The 25,845-nt window shown below is 29.5% G+C and overlaps 4 protein-coding genes across 4 annotated transcripts in view; 2 read left to right on the forward strand and 2 right to left on the reverse strand.

Moving 5' to 3' along the window:
• LOC100165567 (GPALPP motifs-containing protein 1) overlaps positions 1–2,177 on the forward strand; it is a 2,430-nt gene extending 253 nt beyond the window's left edge. The window contains exons 2-4 of the mRNA XM_001950889.5: positions 1–555; positions 651–986; positions 1,229–2,177. Of these exons, the coding sequence (XP_001950924.1) occupies positions 55–555; positions 651–986; positions 1,229–1,384 (993 nt within the window). The 5' untranslated portion in view covers positions 1–54 and the 3' untranslated portion in view covers positions 1,385–2,177. The remainder of the gene's footprint in view (positions 556–650; positions 987–1,228) is intronic.
• A 151-nt stretch (positions 2,178–2,328) lies between these two features.
• Positions 2,329–3,240, reverse strand: ACYPI52223 (protein FAM210A). The gene is given in 1 exon segment (NM_001301093.1): positions 2,329–3,240. A coding segment is annotated over 1 exon segment (609 nt). The 5' UTR covers positions 3,103–3,240; the 3' UTR covers positions 2,329–2,493.
• Positions 3,241–5,584: 2,344 nt separating this feature from the next.
• Positions 5,585–7,913, reverse strand: LOC100163503 (protein lin-7 homolog C). Its single transcript, XM_001951013.5, has 5 exons — positions 7,659–7,913; positions 7,545–7,586; positions 7,356–7,477; positions 7,056–7,292; positions 5,585–6,987 (listed from the first exon to the last, which is right to left on the reverse strand). The coding sequence occupies exons 1-5, from the start codon at positions 7,693–7,695 to the stop codon at positions 6,829–6,831; spliced, it is 597 nt and encodes a 198-aa protein (XP_001951048.1). The 5' UTR covers positions 7,696–7,913; the 3' UTR covers positions 5,585–6,828.
• Positions 7,914–11,280: 3,367 nt separating this feature from the next.
• Positions 11,281–18,279, forward strand: LOC100159418 (ATP-dependent RNA helicase vasa). The gene is made up of 10 exons (XM_001948614.4): positions 11,281–11,572; positions 11,691–11,785; positions 12,821–13,742; positions 13,802–14,026; positions 14,115–14,291; positions 16,341–16,539; positions 16,673–16,873; positions 16,947–17,119; positions 17,503–17,592; positions 17,773–18,279. The coding sequence occupies exons 3-10, from the start codon at positions 12,831–12,833 to the stop codon at positions 17,830–17,832; spliced, it is 2,037 nt and encodes a 678-aa protein (XP_001948649.2). The 5' UTR covers positions 11,281–11,572; positions 11,691–11,785; positions 12,821–12,830; the 3' UTR covers positions 17,833–18,279.
• The last annotated feature ends 7,566 nt before the right edge of the window (positions 18,280–25,845 follow it).

Here is a 25,845-nt window from a genome sequence, read left to right on the forward strand (position 1 = left end):
GAATCGGGTAAACGTTTTAGTAATCGTTCGCATGCACCGTAGACAGCGACAACTATGGGAAAAGAACACAAAAAGCACAAAAAACACAAACATTCAAAGAACAAACACAAACCCAAAGACGATCACGAATATCACGTTCCGATCGTTCCGCTCAAGAGCGACGTGCGTCCAAAATCTGTGTCTGTGGCAACGCCGTCTGCGAGTGAGTTGAGAGACGCCGTGGCCAAACCCATCGGGCCAGTCCTGCCACCCGGCCTGTCCAGCTCCGACGGTGGTAAACACGAGGCCAATACACCAGGAACAGAGGCCGGTGAACTAAATCACTCGTACGGACCTAGCTTACCACCACACCTGGTTCCGCAGAAACGCGCTCCAGGACCGTCGTTGCCCTTGGATTTCAAAATAGAAGATACAGTAGCCGCCCAGATTGATGAAGACATCTCGGGTTTTGGTCCATTACCGGCCGAGCTGATAACATCAGACTCCGAGCAACTATTCATACAGAAACAATTGGATTTGCGAGCTGAATATATGAAACGAAAATTTGCCGGAGAAGTTTGTACAGTTTATTTACTTGCATAAGCATGATATTTGTAAGCGCACTTTGTTTCAATTGTTTGAATTGAACTAACGCAATTACTTCTATGTAGGTATATGACGACAACAAACAGGAAACGGTTCGAGAGAAATGGATGTTGGAGCTGCCACCAGAAAAAGCTGCCAACCTAGGTTTAGGGGCAAGGCAGTTCAGGAAACGAGAGGCTCCCGATATGAGTAACCGATCAGAATGGACTGACACGCCGACAGATAAACAACGTAAAGTTCAAGAACCAAAAACTGCTGAAGAAACAGACATGGAAGCATTGAAACTGATCGCAATTCAAAAACGCGACGAGGAAATGGAAAAACTGGCGGAAACTTCAGTAAAACGGAAACCTTATTCATTATTAGAAATGCACCAAGAAAAACTAAAAAAACAAAAAAAGGTAAATTTAATAAAACCAAAAATTATATTTTATTTTACCAGTTATAACTTTCAATGATCATTGAGTTTAATACTTAATAGTTAATACTACTACACAGACCAAAAACCTAAAATGAATTGTTCAACCAATCAGCTGATTAACAGCCCAAAATGTGACCAGAAGGTCTAATTTCAGGATATCCTTAACTTAAATGAAACCATATTTAAGATTTTTAAAGAAGTGATTTTATTGATTTTTTTTAGGAAAAGATTAAAGAAGAACCTGCAGAAAGAAGACCTTTTAGTAGGGATATTGATCTGCAATGTAACAAATTCGATAACGCTCAGAAACAATCAATATTGAAAAAAGCCAGTCAACTGAATAATAGATTTTCACAAGGCGAATCTAGATTTCTCTGAATCAATATTAAATCAAACTAGGTACTACTTGTTGGTAATTGCTTATCATTAACATCTAGGTATGTTTATTGAGTGTGCATGTGATTTTATTCACTGAACTATACAAAATATATTCACACATAATATGAATGAGACTAATAAAAATGTAATTTAATTATGAGACTTTAGTAGGTAGGTACCTATTTAAAATAATTTTATTTACATAATGACTATTTTTTGAGATAATTTAAATTATTTATTACATTTTACCATTCTCAATGACATTCATTAGTAGATATTCAAATATTATTCTCATATATCTCACTATTTATAAAGTAAACTTTAGCAGTAAAAAATAATGATAAGAAACAATAAAGAAATAATGATTCAAACACTTTCAATGTGAAAACATGTTAAGCAACGTGAATACTTTTCCACTTTCATCATATTTATAATTTTGTTAATAATATCAATCTCATTAAAATAATCATCTAAGTTTGTCATCAGCTAGATTGAGTGATCTTTAAATTAACAAAATAGTTTCATGACGGATTAGTGATTATACTGCGAATTATACCCCGTTCAGTAGGTCCAGAGGCTTATTTGGAGAGGAGTGAGCGTATCCATCTGGGTATACAGGGGCATCATTACTTTAAAAAATGTTAGGTTGCTACTAACATATAAAAAAAATAGTACACACATATCGAGTTGCATGAACAATCTGTAAAAATTTAACGGATCAATAGTGAGTTAATGGCCTAAGAGCCAAGACTGAGCCGTTCAATTTTATTGAATCATTAAACTGCCTAATACATTTTTCATGCAATCCAGCAACAAATTACTACTTTAGTACATAATATTATGTTGTTTTTTTAATCGTTGGTCAAGCTTTTAGATTCAATATTTTTCAAGGATTAAAAAAGTTGTAATAATACAATAACAAAAAAAAAAACAGTTTTAATTGACATCTAATAGAATATATTGTGATAACACTTTTACAACATTAAAATATTATGTTTGTTATAGATATTACAGAAAATTATAAAATCACAATAGACTTTTATCTATTCATTAACATATTCAAACAATCTTATAAATATACTATAGAGTAATGTGCGTCTTTATAATGTTTATGGCTTCTTGGGACATGACGGTTCACCGATTACATACCCTATTCTTTTCAAATACCGTATGGTCATACCAGTGCCGCCTAGTGTTACCATATATCTGAGTGGCGTAAAAATTTTATACAGACCATAGGCAATAACCAAGTAACTGGTCCATGAGTTGCCGTCCCTTACTTTGTCAATAATATAATCGGGAATGCCCAACTTTTCCAACAGGGCGGGCACATCGCATATGCTGGCAATGAAGTAAAACGAACCAAACCATACGGTCGATGTAACCAGGTGAACGGGTAGCACAATGTACCAGTACTTTTTGGCCATGTTCTTGAACCTCTGGAAGATACTTTGCGACTTGTCGTCGTCCGGCGGTGGTGGCGGCGGCGGCGGAGTCATTGTAGTCATAGTCTGTTGTCTGCCGCAAGTGTAATGTATGTGTGATCTAAGGTTGTGTGCGGCGGTAAAACTTCCGAGGTCGCGACAAAATTGTTGTTTCCTCTGTCCGGACGTTGTGGTTGTACACTTGCATAAACAACCCGTACAAGAAACGAACAGCCGACGAGGGACGAACACGTTCAATCTCGCTATTGCGAGAAAATTGCATCGGGACAGCATATTTTATGCTAACTACGAACGCCGGACAACTTTAAACAATTTGAACTAGCACCGGCCACTAACTCCATTGCCGTATGTCCGGGAACGCAATTTAAAATGAGTGGCTGGCACTGGCAGTATAATGTATTTAAGTATGTCTGATACTCTGATTACTCTGATTGCATATTATGCAGTATGATTTAAGAAATACGAATTGCAATAGCCGCCGTACGTTGTTATCACCGCCATCACGCGTTATCTCGTCGACTAGTGACAACACGGTATCGCGTGCAAGGTGGATATATATCTAAATATCCACATTGATCGCGTGGTATCCACAGCACGATGTAGATAAAATACACAGATAAATATAATAATTATTAATACATCTGTGATTATAACATAATAATCATTAATCACGGACACTGAGGCCGGGTTGCATAAACGTTCTGTAACGACTTACAGATCTGTAAGTGCGTTAATAGCTCTGTAAATAAAATTAGGTGTTGCTTGAACGCTCGGTAAAGTTACCGGCTCTGTAAATTATCGGCTATCCGACCTGTAAACTGCAGATAGGATTTTGCATCTGTAACTACTTACAGATCGGTAATATTATTAGAATGATAAGAATAACACATGGTTTATTATGGTTTAATTTATTTGGTAACCACGGTCCACGGTTATCAATAATTTAATATTTATTTATGCAACACTATAGCATAGTTTACATATAGTTTACACGATCATTAAAACTTTACAGGGCCGGTAAATTACAGAGCCGGTAATAAATGTACAGACTGTTCTTTATGCAACCCGGCCTGAATATGGTGGTTACGAAATGTAGCACAACAGGCGGACTTAGAGGGGATATTTTCCTTTTAGCATTAATAGCGCCATCCTAGTGGATACTTATGGAACTATAAATTTGTACGATGCATAGACCTTCTTTTATAGGTCTATGGTACGATGTGTTCTAGTTCCATAAGTATCCACCAGGATGGCGCTAGTAATGCTAAAAGGAAAATATCCCCCCGAACTCCGCCAGTTGAACTACATTTCGTGGTCAACCCCCCACAACCTCCAACCTTGTCATGACCAGTCCAGTATAATATCTTAGTTCGTGATAATAATATATTATTTATGGCCTTAGATCATCTACGTGTAGGCGGTAATCACTAATCACTCAAAAAGTCTGTTTTGAAAAAAATTGGACGAAATATGCAAAAATACAAAATATTACATTTTCTTTAATAATTATATTAATAATTGATAATATAATATAATACAAAGTTGTATACATTTCTTATATAATTAATATAATTTAAAAATGTAATTCATTTTCTTATACCTACAATATTAATATATTTGCTTTGATTTTCACAGTAGGTTACTTAATCATCCTAACCCTTTAATAAAAAATCTAGCAGTCCCTTCGATTCCAGGTGACCCCGTCAGACGTCTTAAACGTAATTGGTGTCGTGACCTGCTAGATGCTTGAATCCTAGATCAAATCCTCCTACTAAACTCTAAACAAAATAGGTAGTGTGATCATTGGGTGGCTTCTTCCGTCATATTACTCATGTTTTTTTATTACTCTTATCTACTTTGCTTATTGTTCTCTGATTAGATTGTAAATATCTTGTAAAAATAAAAAAATAAATATTTGAACACCTACCATTCCTAACTTATTATTTAAAATAATGGTCAATATAAAAGTAATTCAAATATGTATAAGAAAAATACAAACCATTTGTTTTTTACAAATATTAAAAAAGTTTTTAAAAATATATTTTTTTGAAATCGCATACATCATTGTTTAGAAAATGTAACTTATTTTTTTAATTATAATTATTATTATAGTGAATATTATACATTATTTTAAATTTTAATATGGGACTATAATATTTGTAAACTGTAGGTAAGTATGAAGAGTAGTAATCGAATATAATATATCAATATTGTATAAGAAAATTAATTACATTTTTAAATGAATATTAATTATACGTAATTATAATTATAGAATATTTTGTATTTTCGGACTTTTTGTCTGACAATAAAAAAATGAATCCGGACTTTTTGTCCCACATTTTTCAAAATGGATTCCAGGATTTGATTGATCCATTATAATTTAGGCAACAGTTACATACAATATTAATATATTTGAATGCAGCTCTCAGCATTAGCCTGATACATCATTCATAATTCTTTCATCCTCCACTCAGAATTGTTTTTTACATGCAATAATTTATTATTGAATTCAAATTTAACACATTCATCTCAGTGACCTACTTAGTTATAAAGTACACTTGAAGCCTTTAATACAGTAAAGTGACTTGCCTGGTTTTTTAATATAATTTTTTAAGTAGGTATTAAGTAATAAATAATAATGGAAGCAACTACATTTCCATTTGATATTATACTATTTTAGTATTTCTCACTAACCAATGATACATGGTTTTATTAATTATCAAATGAAAATTGGACTTATTAAATAAACTCAATATTGTTTCTATACATTGTAATTAATTATAATATATTTATTTAATTACAATTTGTAAGCAGGTAATGAATAATGATTAACCATAATATTTATTATTTAGTATAATAATTAAGTAATAAATGATAGTTGCAGATTTTATCTGTAATTATTTGACAATATATAGTGTGAATCATACTTCATATTATTATAAATTATAACACTGAAAAAAAAATGGGATAATCTTAAACTATAAAGTATATTATAAGTTATCTATAATAGTGTTGATGAAATTAGTTTTAGGCTTATAGCCATAAATAAAAATTCTTAGAAACACTAATTAAATAATAAAACTATGTATTCATGTAGATATAACTATAATATTATAAATACTCAATAAACTCAAAATGTATTTGCTTAGTGTAAGCAATATCCACAATAAAAAATAAGTAATAACAAAAAATTATAAAATATAAACAACACTTGAATGTCATATGAACCTTGTTGGATCACTGAATTCATTTTAATAATGGTGGTGCAAAAGTAATTTTCAAAACTTCGGCATGATCACAATGAATAATAATTGTTTATATTATAATTTATATTCAATAATACTTATAAAAGTTATCTAAAAGAAAGGTGGTTTTACTAAAGTGGATAACAGTGTTAGTTTAATAAACACAAGATTGAATTTTTATAAATAATATTAAACAATTAACATTTACCTAAATAAAAACTTTAAACATCTTAACATTTTTATATTATGATGTGTATTGAGATGTGTATTATACAAATAAAATGTAAATAGTATGATTTAAAATTACATTTATGAAATGAAACCAAATAACAAGTTCTTATAGATGTGAAGAGAATAACCAAATTTAAGAAATGTAGTTCTTTTATATGATGTGTGATACCTACAATAAATTATTTTAATGGTGGGTTTAAATCTACAATTATTTGTCGGCATATTGTTATTTCTACGTTGATTAACCTAAGCATATAGTTTAAGTAAATCAATTTGTTGTTACTTATTAATTAATTAAATTAAATTACTACATTATTGTATATAATTTAGGGTTGTTATTTCAAACACAAAACACAATTTTACTTTGAATAGAGGACATCAATGTATGAGTAAGGATAAGACTTAGTGATAACCATATTATAAGAATACTTTAACAACCTTTAAACTAAATAAGTATGCCATTTAAGTTGATAAAATACTATTCATAGTTATGTAGACTAATGTTCATACCAACAATATATAATTATTGGTTTAGTTGCTTCCTTCGAGCAGCACGTTGCTTGTCAAATCGCATTTCCATTTCTTCCAAAACTTTTGGTGTGTATCTGACAACTAATTTAACAGATCCTTGGGCTTGTTTTAGTAACTCTACAGCTTTTTCATGATTTTCACCTTCAACACACTGCAAAAATATTTTATTTAGGTAAGAATAAACACAATATAATAAATAAAGTTTGAAAAGCAACCAACCACTCCGTTAACTGACAAAAGTTGATCCCCTCGCTTTAAACCACCGTGTCTATCAGCTACACCACTGGGTATAATGCGTGATATATAGATCGGAGAATTTTGTTCTCGGCCACCCATCACATTAAATCCAAGTCCTTCTTCTGTTTTGGGCAATTCCACTACTCTTGGATGAGCATGACCTTCACTAGCAGCAAAAGCGGCGACGGTTGCTTTAGCTGTAGCTGACGCACGTACATCCTACCAAAAAAAATTGTAATATAGGTCAGTACAGATACAAATTATGTATTAAATGTTAAGCACCTGAGATCCTTGTATATCAACAGTTTCATAAACGTGTTCGTACACTTCCCGCACCGATGCTAAGAAGTCGCTCTGCAATACTTTTTGCAACGCAGCTAATTTGGTTACCGGCACTTCTCCAGCTAGACAAAAGTATACAAGTAGTTTAACTTTGGTTTAATATAAAAGATTGGATTGCAGATTTATTACTTTTCTGGAGCTTTTCCAACAGTTCGATGGCACGTTTGACATCTGTGAAAATTACATATATCAAATTATATACCTCCACACATTAAAAAATTAAAACTGTTAACTAAAACTCGCCTTTTGCTAAGTTCAAAGGTTCTCCGGCCACAGCCATTTTTTTTTCGGTGTCTCGACGATTCAAAGGAGACACCACGGCCCACGAAAGAGTATTACAATATACCTAGTATTTATTATTTTGTTTTTTGTACAATGTAAATCGACTGTAACATAAAAGTAAATACTATAAGAATAATACTGGAGTGATTGTACAAGTTGTGTATCCAAAGGTAGTTATAATATTATAGTAGTTTGTGTTGTAGTTGTGTGTGAACAACACTGTGTTGCCACTCGCCTAGTTGCCTGTTTTTTTGTATAATGTGATAAGAAACCTTGTATGCATAGTTGCATTGCAAGATGTACCGGGCGCACGATTTTACACCATATTGTAAAAGGCGCCATAAAATCCATTCGAAAGTACACACGGCTTTCTTTCACTATTTTATCCAAATATTATTATCCATTTGATGAAATATTGAGACTACTTGCAAATTGCAGTTTATATACCAGCATTTTATAACATCAACCTTATACGTTATACATACCTCCAATGTGGTCACCGATGTTGTACTAGTTGATAATAATTATTAAATAATATTATTACATTCACTATATAATATATTCATAATTAGAATATTTATTGATAAAGACATTGTATTTTGATTTACCTACGTTGATTAGTCGAGTACCTATAGGTATGTAAGTACGTTGTATGCACAAAGGTGGTCAAGTTAATGAAGATAATTAACTCAAGTTAAGTTAAGTTAAATACTTAAGTGAACATACAATACCGATAAGTAACTATAAGTTAGTGACCCATTTGTAATCTACAGTACAGCAGAGCGACATCCACTTGCCTAACTTTTTAATTTTAAATTGGATAAATTGTGTCAACATTCGAATTTTAAATGCTTATAAAAAAATGTGTGACAGTACTTTTTATACTTTTCAACTGCAATTTGTAACAATATATTAAGAACCCTGTATTAAATTTTCAAGCTTTTTGATTCAACGTATACAATTTTAATGACATCTATAGAAAATGCTTTCATTCAGTGTAAATGCCATGTCTTTTTTTATAATAACACCATAAACCAAAATCAAATTTGTCGAAAACCGATTATTTTTTTTTCTTTAAAATTCCCGTTTTTCCTAATTTTTTGATTTGTCCTCTTCCTCTCTGAAATGAACTACCGCAATGTGAACCGACTAGATTCACTGATTTTCCCTGTGGGTCCCCGTCTACGTTTATGTTGGAGGGCCAACTCAGGTCTACACATTGTTTTTTTGCAGAATAAAATATTCACCTAATAGGAATAGTTTAAATTTAATAGTATTCATTTTTTTACATAAATTATTATTACCTACAGTTATTTTTAATAATATAATAATACCACGACAGGTCAAGAATTTGCTTGCGGATCTTTGACATAATATTTTAAAATTTTATCGATAATCGAAGACCGAAATATCCTCGTATGTTTCACTACCCTCCCCCCCTCCCCCATATTGTTTTTTTGCAATTTTTTTTTGCCCGATATTTAGTACGGAATATGTACGACCTTACGCGAAATTTTTCAAAAATCCTTTACAACCGAAAAAAGCATTTTACTTATAGATATGCCGTTTTCCCAGTCCCCACCAAACTATAAGTATACGTTTTCGCACGAAACATTTTGTTTATGGATAAATGTGTTAGATTGAATATCTCGTCGAAGCGACCAAATTTTTTATCAGTTTGGGTGCCCTTTCAAATATTTCCCTGTAACATTAATAGTACCTATCCATCCCTGAACACAGACGATAACACATAAAAACACATTGTAAAATCAATAGGTCATAGGTACATTCATTGCTCCGCCCAGAATCTATAATTCATTATGTCTCAATAATAGGCATGGCCAGCGATAAGAGAGTCGCGACCCGCACAATATAATGATTAATAAAAAATATGTAAAAGCCAATAGCAGAACAAAAACGTTCTCAATTACCGTAAATAAATTTTATATTTCATTTTTTGTCCCAGAATCTGATGGTCCACTAGCTCCTGAATTAATTGTAACTCTCAAATAATTAGTAAGTTTTCATTAATACTAATTCTTAAGAAATAATCTAAACTGATTAATATTAACGGTTTATTATAATACCTAAATTACTATACTCTATCCAGTGTGATAATGAAAATAAGTTTTTCTGCGCATTCTCATGCGAAACCCTACCATAGCGAAATTGGTTTCAATAGCTAGAATCGGAATGTTCTTTTGCTGGAAAAAATATAAATTTGCAATTAAATTTTGTTTAAATATTAGCATTGCAAAATATAAAATATTTTTAAAAATTAATAAAATTAATAGATGATTATATTATTCTTGAAAATAATATGTTGAAAATTATATATTTTATAGATACGATATAAAATGCAATAAAATGTGTAGAATGCGAAACAATATAGGTAGTAACGTGAATTAATAAATAATGTCAGATTACATTTGGTATGGGATAATTTTGTCGTCATATAATAGATGCTTATTAAGCATTCTGGCAGCAAATATATTTTGATAAAATTCTATTCGTAATGATTCTATATGAAACTACTACATTACTCACTAGTATAGACTATAGATTGTAAATAACTTCAAATAAACTAGGTATTTAAAAAAAAAACTTAATTAATTTTAAATAAACTGAAAAAAGTAAAAAGTATAAAACTAAGTTATTATTTTTTTTTTAATGTCATCACTCATTATTCATTTAAACAAGTTAAGTGTTGACAGTGTTGTTTTATGTTTAATTACCTACATTAATTGTAATAGTACTAAAGTAGGTAATTTAAAAAAAATAATGTTAAATTATTCTTTGGTAAAGAATTATTGAAGTGAGCTTCAGGTAATCTGCAGGTACAGTATAAACTTGCCTAGTCGCCTAAAGTCGCATTCCCTATATTTAATAAGTAATAATAATTGTAGAATCTTATAGAATTATAGATCGTTAAAATAATAGTAAACAATCGATATATCTTCAAATATGCAACAACACAACTGTGTGTCTGTGTTGAACAAAATATAAATCTCCTACATTTTTTACTCTTATAAAACTATATATTATTATTTACTATGATAGGCCTTAATCCTTATACAACAGAAATAAAAAATTAGATAGCCTCAAGAGTTAATATATTGAGGCTCTCTACACAAAATAGCATAATGTCATAGGTTAATGATTATTATGCGCATTGCTTAGTAGTTAGTACTTTGTAGTTATCTTAGTTCGTGGTTCATGGCCATTAATTTACTCATGATCACAGACATGAGACATAGACACATAGACATAGTTATAAACATTATACCAAGGTGGATTTATAAATCCACCTTGCATAATACCCTCTTATATCTTAGTCCGTGGTTATGACATTGTTATGTAGAAAAAACCCCGGGGTGGAGGGGCATGGACTAAGACTTATAATATTACACATTTATACTTATCTATGAACTAAGAAAGAGTCTATTTAAATTAATCAGTTGTTGGAGTTCCGTGGTAAAATTATTATATACCTATTCTATTCTGTGGTAAAATTTTATTTAAAATCCGGACCCAAAATGATAGTAATACGGGAGTCATGACGCATGCGCACAATCGGCAGTCATCATTCTGTGATTGGACTAGATTGTTGTTGTTGTTATTATTTTGTTTTTTAGGTTGTGAGTTAAGACTTGTGGCGTGCAGGCGTACTCGTGTATTACTATATTGGTAATTATTGTGGATGTGGAATGCGGTTAACGGGCATTGGATTGTCGTAGATGGGCCTTTTTTTAACGAATTCAGGATAACGTGATTTCGATTCATAATTTCGTAATTCATTGCTTATACTTAACTATATAAACAACATGGTATGATCGCAAAAGTTCAGATTTGGTCCAAGTCCGCGCAATACTTATGTGAGTACTGAGTATGTGGCGTCTGTCGTTTGACAGATTTTACTTACTCTAATACAATAATTTTGGGCATTGGCGTTCTTATAGTTTGGTGCTTTTATTAATTTGTTTCTTAATTTAGAAGAGAACTATATTGTTATCAACGTCGACGCAACAAGAGCACTGTGGCAGTGTGGTCTGTAACTAGCACCGTTTCCGACCGTTCGAACACAATAGGTAATTGTTTGAGTAAATATTAAAATTAGGTACTTATCAATATTACATTAACAACATTTAATAATTACTGATTTGACGTAGGTTATTGTTGTTTTATGTTGTCCATACAGAAACGAATAATTAAAGAGTATTTTTGTTTTAAAAAAATGTAGGTTGTATCTATTTGACGATGTAGGGAAATTTGAGTTTTTATTCAAATCACTTTGGTGACTAGTGTGGACCAGCATTAAAAACATAACTATTTTCTTTGTGATTTTTATTGCATGAACACAATGCAAAAATGTATTTGTTACTTTTAATTAGGAACATAATTTGTTTTACCTTAACTTTTAGCTTACAATTATTGAACTAATCATTTCTATTAAGTATTGTTTTTTGATTCTTATTTTTTCACTTATTATAAATAGGTATTTTAACACGTTGAGCGCCGCGGTCGACGGGTAGTCGACAATTTGTATAGGCATCTTATGGCCTTATAATTTACTCGGTTATCAGAGCAATTCTTCCGTTTTTATATGTGGTTATTCAGTGAAATGTCTTCTTTTCAACGGTGTATTCGGATTTTATTTTCGTTTATTTTTAGCAAAGTAATGGTTATTTTTTCCCGGGACCGATTTCGCGCGGATTCTCAGGCAATGTGCGCCAAATACTACGAGGCACTCAACGTGTTAATTGAAGACCCTTTTCTTTAGGAAATTAGAATAAGTTTAATTATTTAAATATTAAAATTAAAAATAACTTATTTGTGTAAAAAAAAAACAGATTTTAGTTTAGTTGTTTCAAAGTTTTCTTATTTTAAATGTTAATATTAACTATTTTATTAAATAATATTGAGAATATTAATTTTTCTTGTGATCTATATAAAAATAAAATTAAATGTGATCAATATTTATTATTTTCTGTCATATCAATACACAAATTTGTAAAAGTTCAATAATTTTTTTGACGCTCCAATTAAAATATAATATTATATAATTTAAATAATAGTTTAAGACTTAATTTATGATCTAAATATTTAAAAATCTATACCTACAGATATCTCACTATGGAAGAAACTGTTGGTAATTCATCAGACGCTAATAAAATCAGCCAGCCTGCTGTTGGCGAATGGAAAAACAATGAAAATGTTTCTTATGTTGACCATGAGCAGAATATAGCAAAAACATTAAATGATACTATATTAAATGATAATTCGGTGCCTGAAAATGTCGTTATAGAAACACAAGAAAATAACTGTGGTTTCTCTAATAATGAAAACACACAAGACACTTGGCTTACTGAAACTGAACCAAAATATCATTATAGTAATAAAAATAACTCAGGATATCGTAAGGGAACAGGAGGATATGATAAATCAAACAATGCTAATAATTCTTATGAAAAATCATCCAATAATGATTCCTCTTCAAATAATGGACATGTACGTGGCCGTGGTCGTGGTCGCGGTCGAGGTGTCACAAAAAGATATGACGAAGAAAATGAATCATTTAGGGATGAATATGGCTCCGGTATTGATAATCATGGTGGTAACACTCCCCCAGGTCATCGAGGTCGAGGACGAGGGTTTAACCGCGGTAGAGGTGGAAGGCGAGATCAATCAGTATCATTTGGCTGGCATGGGTATAGTGAAGATAGTCATAAAAAAAATGAAAATGATAAACCAACTATTACAAAAGCACCGTACATTCCTCCCGATATTGAAAATGAAGAGTCTATTGCTGGAATTGAGGCAGGGAGTAATTTTGACAAGTATAATACTATTGAAGTAAAAGTGAGTGGAACTAACCCTCCAAAAAGTATGACATCTTTTCAAAGTTCTGGTTTGCGCACTATTTTGCTAGACAACTTATCTAACTGTAATTTCTCTACACCAACTCCTGTACAAAATTATGCAATACCTATTATCATTGAAGGCAGAGATTTGATGGCCAGTGCTCAGACTGGTTCTGGAAAAACTGTAAGTTAATTTAATTTTAAATACTCAACAAAATATGTATAAAGTTAAATTTTTTTTAGGCAGCATATGTCTTACCTATTTTGCATAATTTACTGAAGCAACCAACACAATTAATTTACGATGAACATCATTGTGAACCGCATGTAGTTATTATTGCGCCTACAAGAGAGTTGGTTTCACAAATTAGTGAATGTGTATGGAAATTTAGTAAAGGAACTGATATTAGAAATGGACTACTGTATGGAGGTACATCTGTTTACCACCAAAAATCTAAAATCCTTCAGGTAATGTAATTTTATATAGTTTAATTATTAAAAAATAAATCCACTCCTTTGAACTTATATTTTAACTATGACAAATTTCTCCATGCAGAGAGGAGTTCACATATTAACTGCTACACCAGGACGTCTGATTGATTTTGTTGAAAAAGGTATTGTGACTTTCTCATCAGTTAAATTTTTTGTTTTGGATGAAGCTGACAGAATGTTAGATATGGGATTCAAACCTGATATAGAACAAGTATTAACAAATTCGACTATGCCTTCCATAGTAAGTTTTCTTTGTTCAAAAATATAAATGATAATTTATATACACTATGTCTAGATGCCTGACCATGGTCGGTAAGATATAAAACAGCCGACCAGTGTCGACAAGTTATATACACAAATAAACATGAATCAATTATATATTATTTTGGCTTAAGGTATATTATATATTTGATTTTATGATATAAACTTGTATCTAAATAGTTATTAATGAAACATTTAAAATTAAAAAAAAACTATTTAAACATAGGTGATCCTTTTATTACATCTCAAGCTTTTTGTCCGAGAAAAACAATTTAGGGCAATATGTATATGGCCATTTTCTATAAGTTAAGTAATTTCATTACAAATTTATTTGAGTAACAAGTAAAGTAACTTAACCACATTTATCTCTAAGTAACCACTAAAGTAACTTAATTACTTTTTAAATGTAACCCAACACTGAATATACTTAACCTAACCTATACAATTAAATGTAATATTGCATGAAACTCTCACAAGAATATTTGGCTGTATGTCTCGAAAAACGTTCAAACCGGATGAACTGATTTTGACTGGTAATGTAATCCTTAGTAAATAAAAGTTATTATGATAAGATATAGTTTTACACCTTTATTTTGTATATAATCAAAACAACCCAAATATCTGTCTTCAAATTCTGTGCAGTTTACATTAACAGTGTTTAAGATGGAGTAAATCCACAGGCATTTAATTTGTCATAGGGAACACCGTGCAGGATTAGCTAGTTTATTATATATAAATATAAATATATTAATAGTAAATGAGATGTATTATATTTAAGCCTGGGTATAAACGCGTTAAAAAGTTAAAAGTTAAGTTAATTTTAATTTTTTTAAATTTAATTTTTATCTTAACATATTTAAATTGATATAAACTTAATAAATAACGAGTTACTTTTAATCAAATTCAAGTTAAGTTAATTAATAATTTATAAATAATTAAATAATAAATATAACAAAAATAAAAATTATTATTGGTATTACATAACCATTTACTAGAATAGGGAATCACAAATATAGTTAAATTAATTTCTTGTTCCATTAACCAGAATTCTTCAAGAAAAATAACTCAATTAAATACATATAGGTGTATCATATATATAAAGATATACCATACCATACTGCGGCATACGGGCATATTGTAATAATAATAATTAATAAATACTAATAACTAATAAGTAATATGATATTATTTAATTTTATTGATATAGATATGAATCAAAAATGTACAATTCTCAAGAACATATTGTAAAATATTTTCGGCATAAATAGGTTATTTTTAAATTAAAACTAATTAGGTTATGCTCATATATATTTATATTTTGAATGTTTATATATTTTATAAACAGTCAATATTGTCAGTAGACAAAATAATCATAGCCCACATGGGTTCACTTTTCGTTCTCGGCTCTCTCAGCACTTAAGATTTACAATACCGTGGTTCAGTTTTTGTGTAACTATGATGTGATTATCAGTGTCCAGTGAAATACGTTTATTTTTATTTTTTTTGATTAAATTATTAAATTATAGAATTTTGAATTCTCTCAATACATTCAGTCTACACTCTTCACTAACTGGAGACTTGGTCTGTGTAATATGTATAATACTTATTTGTATAAATAAATCAAAATATTGTATTTGTTTCGGCATTTTCAATTTTGTATGCTTTTCGTACCGACTACATAATTCTATTAATTCAGTACCTATGTATAGAAAAGCTATTGGCTTTTTCCTGTGTTCAATAATATTTATGATTTTTATTATTTTAAACCATATTACTGGGTAATTATATTGATATTATATATAAAAAAAAAATAACAACTTAACTTGAGTTATTAAGTTAATTGAAAATGTTCATATAACTTTTAACTTAACTGAGATAAAAAAAAATAGGTTAACTGTTAACTTTAAACTTTTTAAAATGTTTTCCATTAACTCAGTTAAAAATTATCATTAACTTGCCCAGGCTTGAATTCATATACAATGTGGTGATGCAACTATGACAGAAGTTTTAATGAGAATAATTTTTCTAGGAATCGAGACAGACAATTATGTTCTCTGCTACATTTGCAAGTCCAATACAACATATGGCCACTTCTTACTTGAAATCAGATTATATATTTGTAGCTGTTGGGGAAATAGGAGGAGCATGTAAAGATGTTGTGCAAACAGTAATAGAAGTCACAAAGTTTAAAAAAAAAAATGCATTACTTGATATAATTAAAGAAATGGGTATGCTTATTGATGTTAAATATTAAATAATTTACTATAAATTAAAATATTAAAATATTGATGCAATTGTTCATGTATCTAAATCTTATACAAATATTATAGTTTATAACCAATTGTATTTTTATTATTTTAGAAAATTGTCAAGGTACAATAGTGTTTGTTGAAAGAAAAAAAGTTGCGGATTATACAGCTGCATATTTAAGTGAAGTGGATTTTCCTACTACAAGTATTCATGGTGCACGTGAGCAACCTGAACGAGAACAAGCATTAAGAGATTTCAAAACGAATAGAATGAAAATTTTAGTAGCCACTGCTGTTGCAGCTCGTGGATTAGGTGTTTACTTTAAATTATTATTTTATTGTTATAGAATATTATTAGTAATATATTTTTTTTTTTGTATTACCAGACATAAAAGGTGTGAATTATGTAGTGAACTTTGATCTACCAAAAACAATTGATGAGTATGTCCATCGGATTGGGCGTACTGGTAGATTAGGAAATGCTGGTAAAGCTATTTCATTTTTTGACCCAGAATCTGATGGTCCACTAGCTGCAGAATTAATTAAAATTCTCAAACAAGTAAGTTTCCATTAATACTAATTCTTAAAAAATAAGCTAAATTGATCAATATTAACAATTTTATTTAACTCAATTTATTATAATACCCAAATTACTATACTCTAACCAATGTGATAATGAAAATTGGTTTTTCTGCGCATCCCCATGCAAAACTCTGTCATAGTGGAATTGGCTTCAATAGCCGTGTGTCAAGTTGGTATGCGCATAATTGAATTGGAATGTTCTTTTGCTGGAAAAAGTATAAATTTGAAATTAAGTTGTGTTTAAATATTAGCATTGTAATACATACAATATTTTCAAAAAAATTAATAAAATTAAAAGATAATTATATTATTCTTAAAATTTCAATTATAAAATAACATGTTGAAAATTATATATTTTAGGCAGATCAAGAAGTACCATCATTTCTAAATGATGCTGCTGAACGTATTCTAGCTTCCCCGACCATTGACAATTTCAACGATATAAGAACGGTAACATGAAGATAAATATTTAATGTTTAATATTAACTATCCAGTTGTCTTATTATTTTCGGAAACAATAAATACTGCATTATTTATTTGTTTTATTATACACTATTATATTAGTCTAAAATATATATACCGAAATAGCAAAATGCTTAAATTCTGTTAATATTTATTTAATTTTTTTAGAATGTTGATGTCACATCCAACCTGGTTGCTACTGGAGAAGAAGAAGAAGAGTTGTGGTAGATTACTTGAGCAGTTTAGGGTTTAAATATACAAGAGTATAAGCACAAAGCAATTCTAAAAATATGAATCAGTTAATATTATTAAAATTCAAAACTCTAAATTTGTTATAATTTAAAGCATTTGCTTTTTTTGTTTGGCTTGACTCTAGCAAAGGAAATGTATGTCGTGTTACTTTGTTTTAAAATTTTATGTAATTTATAATATAGTATAGTTATTTTTATGTTTTTTTTCTATATATTTTCTATTTTGAGATAACATAGACTGACACCTAAACACTGACAAAAACCAAATAATTTTTTCCTCAATGTATTTTTGATAGAATTTTGCCTTTGAACTCAATTAGTAATAACCTAATTTTAGTAGTAATATTCAGCTCGTCTTTGTTTATTTTTGCTATTTGTTGTGTCTGTCATGACTGGCCAATAAAAATATATCAATACAATAACATATGATTAGTTGATTATCAGTAGCACTGTTCATCATATTGTTTTTGTATTAATTCATACATTTAAAAATGGATAATTTCTTTGCTTATTTTAATGTTTTAAAATAAGTGCTTATGAAGATTGTAAGCGTTAATTTTGAAAATTGTCGGTGTAACAAAATATAATAACAATATTACTCACTAATAATACTATGAGTTGACATTTTAGTTTATTTAAGCACATTTAGAAGTGGTAAACAATTTTCAGACTGGTCATGTCATAATTTTTGTCAGAATCCCTTATAAAAAAAGATTAGGGTATTGTAGATATTGACTGATACATGTAAAAAAAAAACTGTCAATTTAATATTTTTTTATAAACTATTTTGCAGTAGTTCTGTTTAATACTTTAATAGGCAAATAAATAAAACAATTATTACAATTTATTAATTAGTTATCTTTTTAAACTGATAGTTCAAAAATGTATTAAGTAATAACTGTTTTATTGAAAATATGTTTTTTTTTCTGCTTTAGTAGCAAATTTCTAGTTTTTGTAAAAAATTTTTAATTTCATGGGACCAACTAAAATTCCTCTTGTCTTTAAGTATATATAAATATATTAGAGGTATTTGAAACTCAACCACATTAAAAAAAAACATATATTTATTTTTGCTGACAACATATTATAACTTAATTTTACAAAAATTATTATTTGTTACTCAGAAAATTTTAAAACTATTTTCACTATATGATTTAATAGGCGAAAATATACATGTAACTTGATATATTATACTTGTTAACATTTTTTTTAAATACACAGACTAAACTTTATTTAGATTTTTATAATTCTATTTTGTTTAATATTTTACTAATGACTATAAATAATTATCATTTATTTTTTTCTCGATAACTGTAAAACTAATTTTGTAATATTTATTTTAATATTTTATTATCGAATATTAATTTACAGAATTTACAAATGAATCATGTACAAATGTATTGCTGATACTAATTGTTTGTTACACATTTATATTCTATTAATTTAGGTACAAATTTAAATTAATCATAACATTTAATCTTTATTAGAGATAAGTAAGAGATTGAGAAAGACAATATACACTCTAGTTATGAGAAATGGTTCTTAGCAAGGATTCATATCTATTTAGTACTTATCAATACTTTATTAATTTTAGGTAAATACTAATATTAGTATTGGTGTTATTTATATTATAATATTAACTAAGTACTATATGTTTTATGCTAGTTAAGATAATAATGTGTGGATACTAATTGCTATTTAATGTTGGAATGGAGGTTTTTGATTTTATTAGATTGTTAATTCTATGTAATGTTAAAAATTGACTACTAATTTACATTAGTAGTTTTTAAAATTTAAATTATATTTACCTAAAACAACTATTCTGTGTAATAGCATTTTGATTTGGTTATTACTTATTAATATACACTTCTTTAGTAGATCCTTTTGGGCAATGGTGCAGGCCTTAAGAACTGGTTTTTATTTATTTTTCAAACATTTAATTTTATAATAGTGCCATTTCATAGGAAACCTAATTGTGATTTGTACTTGTATTTTTCATATTGATGATTAGTTGTGAAGAAAAATATATTATTATTTGAGGGCTTGAGCCTTGAGCACTTTTTATGAAGCCATAACTCTTCCTAAATATTCACACAAGTGACAAGTACATGCCTATACAGTTTTTAGTTTTTAGACCAACTAGTGTTATTTAATTCGAAAATGCTGTTAGTAAGTTTGTTTAGTTTATGAATTAATAGTATTAAAAATATTTCCAACACATACTGTTTTATAGTTTATAAGTGTAATATTGTTAAATTATTAATATATTTACTGTTTATCTTTATGATGTTCACGGTTTATATACAGCTAATAACTGAAATTTCAAATTGTTGTTAAGAATAAAAATAAACTTATACTTCATACTTGTTTTATTTAAGTTTTACTGTTACTGTTTATTTTTTCTTTATTCAAAATGATTCTGGTAATCTATGTGACCAATTCACCATTTCTATGCCACCATTTTGCGATTCATTTATCAATGATAAAATAAAGGGGGAAAAATTCATACTCATATAACATTATTAGTTGCGAAATGGCGGTGTAGCATACCTATTACCTATCCCTAGATAAACTATAGCTTAGATAACCATGATTATTTTTCTTTTATTATATAGGGCCTATACCATGGCTTAAATATACAAGGTTATTGCAATAGTACCCCCACTATATAATTTTATCACGTTGAGGAATTAAAATGGGGACGACGCATACTGGCTATACTATGATATGGATCATACCCTTAGTCCTTACGCTGCCAATTTATTTTTGTTTGACAACAATATGAATTATGTGCAATAACATTGCATATTTAAACCATGGCCTATACTATAGGCACGGTATCTTAGTGCACATTGATTATGCTTATGTTTTATTTCTGATTTTGTATAATATACTAATATACCTACTATACCAGCTAAAGATTATAATTATTTTTAATTTTCTTATTAAAAACGTGATTTATCTACTATGTACATTTGCAAGCACGGATTAAGGGGGGATCCAGGGGGGGCTATTGCCCCCGGGTTTCGATACTTAGAATTTATTTAGAGGCCTCAGATTTGCCCATCACTTTTTTCATTATAGGCTTTAACACTGCATAAATAACCTAAAAAATCGATGATTATTTAGCGAGGAAAAAAGCTTGTAAATTATAATAAGTATTTATAAATAAAGTGATACATTATTCATTATTTTTTGCTATGTAACTAATACCTATATATATTTATTAATTATTATAACAGGTACCTAATATTAAATAATATAATATAGGTACATCGTTTTTTTCGTGCAGGGGCCCCATTTAAAACTTGTGGCGTCGACTAGTTTTTAATTTGGCGGGACAAAGTATAAAAATTAGTTACCACCCACATGATTATATTGTAAATTCAACTATCACAAAGCAAACACTGGGGCGAACCGCCCCATAAAAAATACGCGTTCGCCGCCACTGCCCCTGGGCCTCAAGATGTCTTAATCCGGGCTTGTACATTTGTCTGTTATTGACACTTAAAGTAAAAATGTCTTACAGGCAGTTTGAAACTATGAACAGTTCCTATTTTATGTATGCACCAGAAATAACACCGGTTTGTAAAATTCTAAGTCAAACAATTTCTCATAGCACGAAGTTAATAAAAATTATTTTAACAATGGGTACCTATATAAATTATAATTACGTTATATTTTATATTTTATGATTTTAGGCAATTAAATAGTATTTGAACAATTTAAATTTGTATAGTTAAATAGTTTACTCCCGATAAATATTGATGGTATTTTTATCAAAAACCTCGAAAATGTAATCTAAGTTTCCTTTTAATGTGTATTTGCTTATACACAATGCATTTTTAAAAAATAATATTTAAGCTAATTTCAAGCTTTTATTGCCACGAATCCATTTAAACTAATATACGATACGGTTTATATCATACCTATATATATATATATTAAATTATATAATAGTGAACGACAATAATAATATATTATATCATAACAAAAAAGTAAACACCATAATAGTATATAACATACAATAATATAGGTATACCATTGTGTTTTGGCAAATGCCAATTGCCAATTCAACATACTAATAGAAATAGAAATTTTGTTATTGTAAAATATAAACCTACTTTACACTATTTAGAAGTTGGAACTTTTACAATTCAAAATGGTTTTTCGTAGAGGCACGTATACTACGTACAATAATTTATCGTTGAATTCAATGCATTAATTTAAGCCTACTCATTTACAAGGTACCTACCTTTTGAACCTTCTTTATGAGTTATGACTAATATATTTTCCTGCGTTTTTTTTTGGTAATAATTTAATATTCAATAAATCACTCGTAACCCACTGCGACGTTTCAATTCGTGTCCAGCTTACAAGGAGCTGAGGTCAGAATCATATATATACATATATTTTATTATTCACTCGTAATTCAATTTTTGCAATTCGCCCAGCTACGCCCTACGCAGACCTAAAAGCTGAAAACTGAGTTAGTTGTGGTGGATGGGGATTGGGGAGTGTTCAGTTTTGATTACAACGAACCCATTCGTAAAATATTAACAAAAATAATAATAATTGTTGAATTTTGTGGGACATATAAGCAAGGCCGTGTGTGTATGTTTATGTGAATATTTATCTATATATTATATATATATATATAAATGAATGTTTGTCTGTCTGTCTGTGTGTAGGTACCTAAACGGCTGGACCGATGTTGATGAAATTTGGTACAGAGATAGATTAGACCTCTGGGCAGAAGATAGGCTAATTTAAAAAGGGAGAGGACCAACCCTGGGAGGTGCTCAAACAGGGATTTTGAGATTTCCGATGGAATTTTTGTTTATAAATGGTTTACATGCGTTTTAAAGCTATTATAATAATAATAATTATTGGTTGCCATTGGTTTAAAATAGTTGCTACCGTTATATTATAAAATCAAACATATTATTCAATATTCATATAGAGTTGGCATTTTTAATGGGCAACGAAGTGCATAGGATCAGCTAGTAGGTGGGTAGTTATAATGGATGTGTTATATTTGAATACAATTACGAATTACGATAAACCATTGTATACGAAAAACGATTCTGAGCAGTTAGCGTAATCCTTATAATATTATTTTTTTTTTATTCGTTGTTGTGGGGATAAACAAAGCGTTAGAAATTAAAATCCCATTTTTAGCGGTTTTTCGTAATTTGTCGGTAGTTTTTCTCGACGCTTTCTAAAACTCCTTGGAATTTTCAATTTTGACCTCCCAAAAGTACTAACTAGGTTCATTTTTCTATCAGAAAAGATGCTGATCTCAAGCATGCCAACTATCCATAATATTGCTGACAGACAGAAAAAAAAAGAACACATATCATTGTAAAACCAATAGGTAGGTACATTCTTTCGTTCCGCTCAGAATCTAATATTATTCATATAGAGTTGGCATTTTTAAAGGGCAACGAAGTGTACGGGATCAGCTAGTAGTTTTATAAATACATGTCTTATTCATATAATACATAAATAAAATGTATTAATACTGATAATACACATGTAGCGTTGTATACTGCAGATCGAAGGTCAATCCGGGTGACTATTGGAACGATTTTGACCTTTTAACTACTGTACCACATTCATTATTGATAGTTAAATTCTGTAAAAAATCATGCAGTGTCGTACACTTCCAAGGAATAGATTGAGCAAAAAAAAAAAATAAAGTTCTTAAGTAAATTAAGGTAAAAAAATAATAAAATGTGCTTGTTCCAAGTCACCCGGAGTTTTAGGTGACTTGTAACATGCGTTTTTTCAAATGCAGATTACATTTTATCATTTTTGGAAGGTGACTTGGACAGTGGACAGTGGACACTACAATTATTTTTAAAAAAAATATGTTAAAAACCATATTTTTATTAATCTAAAAACTATTTAAAATTTTTTTTAAAACTAGGGACCTACCTATTTATTACCAAATAATACTTTTTTAGATTCTGAGCGGAGCGAGGAAGCTATTGTTTTTACAATGGTGTTTATTTTTTTATTTTTTTTATTTTTATATCCTGTATACAAAATTTCTTTTAGAAGGAGTGTTTCGATTTCAACATATAGTACCTTATCTTTTAGCAAATTGGATCAAGATGGTAGTTTAGAGAGGTCATTTTTCGATTTTCTTAATAGTTATTTATGACCACGGGGAAAACCACCGGAAAATTACGAAAAAACGCTAAAAATGGGATTTTAATTTCTAACGCTTTGTTTATCACCATAGAAACGAATAATAAATTATAATATTTTAATATTAATTCAACTTACATGATAAAGTAAATAATAACAAAATATAAAATATCCAGACTGACAAACCGTCTCGCTCAGAATCATTTTTCTTATACAATGATATTATATCATTGAATTCAAGTCTAATACAACCATTATACAATGGCCCACTTGTAATCTACTTTACAGCAGAGTGACATCCACTTACCTGCTTTTTTATGAGTTGCAGTCTTTGCTCCTCAAATAAATTTAACCAACATATTTATATAACTAAACTTTGTATAAGAAAAAAAAAAAAATTTCGAAAATTTCGTTACCAAGTAATATAGGGACCTATTTATCTATGTTCCTAGTAATACCCACTTATTTTTTACGGAAAATAAAAACAACCCTAAAAAGTTTAAATAATATTATTTCCTAATTCTACTTAACGATTAACATTAACAACACATTAGGAATTCACTAAAAAATAACAATAATTTGATTTTTGAAGCTGAAGTAACACTTTCGAAGCTCTTAATTTAGGAGTTGAAAATTTGGATTTTTTTATTAAATTATGGTTGTTTCACATAGCTTATCGATAAGATAGATAAAAAATTTTCGATGATAACAAAACGCTAACAAAACGTTCAAAAAAATATTGTTGTGGAGACAGAATTTTATTTCCCTTATCCAGCATAAAATTAAACGCTGTTATAAAAATAATAACACAATTGTTCCAAGTCACCTCCCAGCTTCAAGTCATCCAGTTTGACGGTAACACATTTTCTGTTGAAAATATATAATGTAACGATTTTTTAATCGTTCAATTTATAATAGTTGATTCATAATTTATATACACTAATCAGTACGAAAAAATAAGGTACAATATTTTTTTGTGTATACAAAAAAATATTTATTGATTGGACAAAACAAAAGTGTCATAAACATTTTATATATATAGGTACATGGACACATGATTCAAATACAAAAAGGTGAACATATATTTTTGAGAAAAAACAAATTTTGTCATTGGAAAAAAAGTAGAGCAAAGTTGCTATTATTAACATCATATAAGTAGATATATAATATGATTTTTAATTCATAAAAGGGGAAAACAATTTTGAAGAATAGAAGAAAAGTAATCAGAAAAAATGAGCACAAAGTGGCTATGCCTTTTATGTTAGGTATGTGTAGAAACTTAAATCCAAAAAGGAGGGGGACAAACAATTTAGAGAAATACAAAGAGCAAGAAAAAACAAGATAGGTATAAAGAATGATTAAATAAAAAAAAATACATAGGAAGGAGACACAATAAACCAGGATGGGAGGATACGAGATGGCGAATGGATGTGGATATGCAAGTTTTAGGCCACTGGTCACCATTGCTAAGTCCTCACAGCCAGTCCTGCGGGTAGACGAGTGTCACGGGTGCGTCAGCAGGCGAGGCCAGAATGGTGACGGCCGCGGGAGCAATGGTTGACGGCGGCAAGCGGCGACTAGTACGCGATGTCGTGTACATGAATCCGCGTACAATGACATAAGATATACTCTCTGTTTATTTTTTGTATAGTAAAAAATTATAGAATAATATAAATGATATATGTAATGATAAAATTATTTTGAAGTTAAAGTTGAAAGTGGGCCCACTAATTGTATGGTGTCCCGGGACCCAATTTATCCGTTATCCGGGTTTGGCAGCTTTGCACTATAGCTAACTATTGTCGTGGTCCAGGGCGTATACAAGGGGGGGGGG

This window comes from Acyrthosiphon pisum, chromosome A2 (assembly GCF_005508785.2).
Source record: "Acyrthosiphon pisum isolate AL4f chromosome A2, pea_aphid_22Mar2018_4r6ur, whole genome shotgun sequence".
Taxonomy (NCBI): Eukaryota; Metazoa; Arthropoda; class Insecta; order Hemiptera; family Aphididae; genus Acyrthosiphon; species Acyrthosiphon pisum.